Source organism: Quercus suber, unplaced genomic scaffold (assembly GCF_002906115.3).
Source record: "Quercus suber isolate HL8 unplaced genomic scaffold, Cork oak 2.0 scaffold_23, whole genome shotgun sequence".
Lineage (NCBI taxonomy): Eukaryota > Viridiplantae > Streptophyta > Magnoliopsida > Fagales > Fagaceae > Quercus > Quercus suber.
In genome coordinates this window covers 1,171,003-1,177,392 of record NW_027069488.1, presented here as the reverse complement: position 1 = coordinate 1,177,392, position 6,390 = coordinate 1,171,003, and the positions used below count along the sequence as shown (strand labels likewise).

The following is a 6,390-nucleotide window of genomic DNA, read 5'->3' as shown; positions in this document are numbered from 1 at the left end:
TGACCATTGTGGCTTTCTTACTTGAGCGTAATCATAGTAGCACCCTAGTCACTCTTGGGCAAGGCCCCCATAATCCTGATATGTGTGAGGAACTTACTTATTTTTTAGGTCGACCATTTGAGATGGAGATGAGATATAAGGAGCACTAACAATAGCTAGTTGTTTGAGACTTGAACCCAAGTCCTGAGACTTATTAGCCAGTATCCTACCAACTAGACCACCCAAATGTTTGGTAATTTTCATTGTTGTTACCTAGATAGTTTTTAGGGTAAACTCTCTTAACTACCCTTGAGATTTGGACTAATGCCAAGCAGGTCCACAACTTCTCAAAACTAACCAATATAGTCCTAAGCCCTAAGCCAATTGAGTCACTAAACGGCATTAGCAAAGGTAGTTTTTCAATTATTCTCTCATTGTTTCTTCTCTCTTGTCTCTCTTTCACTCTATCTCAGACCTCTTCTTCTCTTTCAAACCACCACTGTGACCAAAACTCAGACGACAAGACCCACAACTACCAAACCACAACACTGTAGGTCCACAACCATAGACGCCCTGATTCACAACATAACCCATAGTTTGAACACCAATTGCATCCAAAAAAACCTACCACAACCCATAAATCCACTTGTCAAGCCCAGAACCACCGCCTCACCACCATCGTTACAAAACCCACTACCACAAAACCAAATCCATAAATAGGAACCCAACACTGCGGACCCAAGGTCACAGCCACCCAAATCAAACCAATCCAAAACCCACAACCAAACCAAACTAATTCCAGTCACCCAAACAACTAAACCCATGCACCATCACCGATGAACCCAAATCCGTCATCATCGATTCCATGAGATGGCCCCATCACAAGATCGATGTCATCGTCCCTTGAAGAACGCTGCCCAAATCGAAGAAGTATTCAAAAAAAGGAAAGATTGGGTTTGAATTCATACCCACAAACAATAGGTCACATACATAAAAAAAATACACAACATCGAAACAGCTCAAGGATCGCAAACCCTACCCTAAAAACTCCAAAAAATTCAACAAAACCCACCTCTTCTCAACCCAAACCCATCATTAGCGAGACCCACACACAATAAACCAAACCACTAATTCTAAAAAAAAAAAAAAAAAAAAAAAAAAAGAGAACCCACACAAAATATACCAAATCAAACATTGCAACCAAACCTACCCCAAGCCAAACCTTAAATATAGTAACAAGAAACTCAAATTAACCGTTGATCGGTGGCTTAAGGTCTCGATGATGATGTAACAAATATGTAATTAATAAATATATATATATATATATATGGACAAACAAAATGATAAATTGTTCTATCTATCTCATATATTTAATTTATGTATTATAATTTCCATAATATGTGATACACATATTTTAAAAGGAATGGTGCATATATTTGATGTAATACATTTTCACTGCGTTGAGTTTGCTTCAATATCTACTAAAAGTATTAATGGGTGATTTTCATTCAAACATGCATTTAAAAAATAAGTGTGCATGGGAAGTGGTAATATGATTACATGCACAATCTTACTCTTATATTGAAGTCTTAATATGATATGCAAGTGATGAACAATGGATATCACAAACTTTTCTTGAATTGAGAGACCGTCAGAAATCTATATTCAAGAAGTTCAAGAAGTAGCAAAATACTAGTAGAAATTTTCGGTGCCAACAATAGAATCACGCTAAATAAGATGACCTTTGTAAGGATCAAAACTCACCGCCTTACAAGTCATGAACTACTTTGTTTTTTGGGCAAATTCCTTCATTAGGCATATAATCAAGGTACATGAGGGAACTTAGATTGCAAATCAAGGAAGGTATGTGTCCAGTTAAATTATTTTTGAGACTAAAAAGTAATAGAATGAATCCTTCCCCACATCGAATAACTGGGTTGGAATATTGCCTTTGATATGGTTGTTGGAAAGGTCTAAGTATTGTATATACTTTGCGGTTTGTAAAAACTGTGGAATTTCGGTTATGTTGGAAGAAGACAATTTTAATGAGTAAATTTCGGGCAAAATATTGGTGGTAGAGGTGAAGGAGTGTAGTGATAGGTGAGGATTATTTGACATATCAAGATATTGAAGACTTTTGAGCTTTGAGAATATTTTTGACTCCACATTGCCACTAAAATTATTGAAGGAAACATTTAGATGATTAAGGCTCATCAATTTAGAGATTGACAATGGAAGGGGACCATGTAGGTTGTTATTGTTCAACCAAAGATCAACCAATGAGTTATGCTGGAAATCGCCAATATGCATAGTGAATTGGTTATAATCAAGATGTAATTCAAGCAAATATGGTATTGTATGCACCCAAGAGGGTATTGTCCCATTCAATAAGTTACCAAATAAGATGAGATATTCTAGATTGGAAGGAATCTTGTTGACTAGTTGACTATTAGAAAAAAATTTTGAAGAGAAAATTCGGGTCATTTTTCGGAACTTCCGGAAGCTGCCCTATGAAATTGTTGTATGAGAGGTCTAAGTAAGTAAGAACTTCAAAGTTTAAGAGGGACCATGGAAACTGACCACCAAAGTTAGAGGTCCAAATAAGTGACTTGTGTGAGATTAGGAAGAAATGTTGGAGGGACTATGCAAATGTTGCATCCATTGAGGTACAATTTTTTTAAGGACTTGAGATTACTAATTAAATTAGGTAAGTCAATTGGGAATTCGGTTCTAGAGAGATCCAAGGACTTGAGAGGAGTACTCCAATTATATGTTGGAAGGGAACCGATGAGATTGTAGTTGTAACTTACATCGAGCAGCTGGAGGTTTAGAAGGTGGAATATATTATCTGGGAATCTCCCTTTCTCAATGACAGCGTGGTGTATATGGCAGCAGTGGAACCAGGCGCATAATCAGCAGCCCCATCAGATGCCTCGAGTTGCTGTAAAATGTCTAGGTGAGTTCAATGCTGCCCATCCAATAACTCAAACACGAACTTCACAAGCTAGACTCATAAAGTGAAAACCTCCCTTACCAGGTTACTTCAAATTAATTACAATGGGGCTCTATGCTCAAGCTCAAACTGTATAGCTATTGGCATTGTGATTAGAGATCATGAAGGGTTGGTTATCTCATCACTTGCTCAAAGTGTAAATCAAGCATATAAACCAGTGGAGATTAAAGCTACAGCTCAAAGTGTCTCCCCCCATTTGTGGATGTTGGGTAATTTGTGGTTTCTATAACATCTTCACTCCATATATCATACCCTATAGCGAATGTCATACCCATCAATTCTTCCCATGTTATCATAAAGCACTCAGGTAGGTCATAAATCAACTCAGACGGGTCCTCTTCACTTTCCTCTTCAGTCATTAAGCAATTAATTCTTGGTCCTCTCCCAAAATTGTGATTAGGTAAGGGATTATTAGTGATACTAGGCCTTGTAGGCAGTGCAATCACCTTATTGTTTATTAAGTCTTGAATTACATGACGAAGGCCAAAACACTTGTCAGTATCATGGCCAGGGCTTTGGTGGTAGGCACATCTCTTAGTCACATCAAATCTTACAGGCAGTGGGTTTGGGATTGGTCTTGAGTCTAAGGGTTTTAGTAGCCCCTTTTGTTTTTAGTTTTTCAAACACTTGACTCTCAGGCATGTATAACTCATGAAATTCCTTTCTAGGCCTTGGAGATGGCCCTTGTGATATTGACACAGGGGCAATAGGAGCAATAAGTTGGTAAGGATCATTTTTATATATATTAGAAACTTCTGCAGTTTTAGAACTAGATCCTAAATTCTTTTTGAGCCTTGGTGGGTCCTCATTCTTTATAGTGCCATTATTTATTACATCCTTAATTTGGGTTCCAGCAGCAATCAAAACTTTAAAATTAGGAAAATACTAGGCAAACTAATATTTATGGCATACAGGCAATAATTTTTTTACAACCATGGTTAATTGCTCTTCCTCACTTAGCCTATTCATAATCTGTGCCGCTTTGGACCTCCACTTGGTAATGAAGATAGAGAAAGATTCTTTTGGCTCTTGCTTCGTGATCTCCAAATCTATTCTTGTCACCTTCACCTCTATGTTGTACTTATATTGATTGTGAAACTCACGACAGATGTCCTCCCAACTCCTAACTCTAGCATCATCTAGGTTGAGAAACCACCCAAGAGCAACGCTAGTCAGGGTATTTCGGAACATTTGAGCAAGTAGTTCTTCAGTTGCTCCTAGGGGTTGCATGGCCCATATATACATCTTCAAATGGGACTTTGGGAAGCTAGTCCCATTAAACTTGTCCAATGTTGGCATCTTGAACTTGGGATGCAGTCTCACATCAGGGAAAAGTGAGAGTGATTGGTAGTCTATGAGGTCTTCCATCTTGCGAGCTCTCTTGATCATCTCTTCCATCTTGTTTATCCTCTCATTGATCTTCTTCTCATTCTCCATGGTTGGAAGATTATGGTCAATCTTGTTCTCCTCTAGGCCACTCTTCAGGTTCTGAAACTGTTGTACCATAAGGTTCATGTCCTCCCTCAACTGGACTTGACTTGCTACCATGGTGTTTAGTAGCTTTTGGGTGTTCATGGGTTCTTCAGTGTTCGGATGTTCTCCCCCTTCCGCCATAGTGATGGAGTCTTCAGACTTCTTGTGACTTGAACTATCTTGTAGGTCAAATACTGGATTGTGATGTTGCAGTAGTGGAGTGTCTTCTATGCTTATGGGCTTCAGTACCATGATGGGAGTGATGGGCTTGGAATTGGAACTACTAGCTTCAGTGTCGGTCTTGAGTTCTCTTTGGAATCTTCCTTCTGATCTTGACCAAATTCTCCCCTAAGAAAAGGCTTGGTTAGGTCAATCAAAACTAGGTCCCCATCTACATCAATCAATCATCCAAACAAGCACACACAACATGCAATGCAATTTTAACATAAATCGGCCTAAGGGTAGGTTCTAAGTTATTATATTGTAGGGTGGATTTGTTGTTTCATTGTTTACCATAGTTAGGACGTTACACCTCCCAACTTGTAATGAAATGAACATTACGTTGGTCCGAACAACATGGTCTATCCTTTATACTCAACAAGAAGTGATCTAGTGACTTTGGGCTATGAGTTGGTGAGTTCACCACTAGGTACCCAAATCTAATGAAGATCGGTGATCCATCGTTACTACCACCATATGTTTGAGATGGGTGCATACATATTTGTTGTTTTGATGGCATGCATTATGACAGTTAGGGAACGCTCTTAACAATCAACATGGCAACACAAATAACAACATAAATATTATACAAACATCTCATGACATAAATAAACAAACAATCAACAAAATCATGCAAAAGACAAGGGTATATAATTGTTCACTTAGAGTCTAACACGAAGCTTAGCCCTCAACATCCCCAATGGAGTCGCCACTGTGAGAGACCAGAAAATTGGGTGCTCTCAAAAAAGAGATTTTGGTGCTTTTAAAGACATCTCTCTTTTTAGGTAAGTGGTGTGGAGTCAGCACTTATTTTTTTTATACAAAAAAATAAATACAAATTATATGATCAAAATACTTCATTGTCATTGATTGAATAAAGAAAAGTACAACTTTGGTAAATTAACTTTACAAGGCTTTGAGTCCTAGTTACAATCTACCAAAATTAAAAGACAAAACACTAATCTACCTATCCAAAAATCCTAGGCTCGGGGGCTAGGTTACGGAATGTGAAGGTGTTAGGCACCCATTATGTCTAGACAGAGTCTGGTCTTCTAAACTTTAATGACCAATATACCCTTTTTTGCATGATGTTGAATGATATGATGAACACATACGACAGACACTTGACAAAAATTAATTTAAATCAATTTGCCTTATGAATGATGTCCTCTTTTTCAAGAAAAATTAGATCTATTTTGTGAATTAAAAAAATTGGATTAGTAAAGAAAATCATATCTATTTTTATGTGTAAAAAAAAAAAAAAAAACTTTTTGAAAGAGGATCCACATTCATGAGATAAATTTATTATACATGCATCATATATTAAAAAAAGACAAGACTTCAACCTAACTTTCAATTCCTTCTTTTAAATTTCAAACTTTGCAATTTTGTAATAAAGAAAACTTTTTTCTAAAAAAATCAAATCTATTTAATGAAAATACAAATAAGTTTTTGAGTCTTTAAAAGAATTAAATTTGAAAAATACAAGTCAGTTTTTGTGTTTAGAGAAAATCAAAATTGAAAATGCAAATCTGTTTTTAAATTTAGAGAAAATCAGATCTGAAAATACAAATCAGTTTTGTGTTAAAAAATCAGATCTAAAAAAACAGATAAGTTTTTAGTTAAAAAAATCAGATCTTAAAATACAGATCAGTTTTGTGTCAAAAAATCAGATCTGAAAATATAGATAAGTTTTGTGTTAAAAA

At 36.5% G+C, this 6,390-nt stretch overlaps 1 protein-coding gene across 1 annotated transcript in view; it reads right to left on the bottom strand.

The window, feature by feature from the left end:
• Nucleotides 1–4,429, bottom strand: part of LOC111987527 (tyrosine decarboxylase-like) — a 7,259-nt gene extending 2,830 nt beyond the window's left edge. Inside the window, exon 1 of the mRNA XM_065765599.1 lies at nt 4,412–4,429. Coding sequence (XP_065621671.1) covers nt 4,412–4,429 — 18 coding nt within the window. The remainder of the gene's footprint in view (nt 1–4,411) is intronic.
• Nucleotides 4,430–6,390: the final 1,961 nt, after the last annotated feature.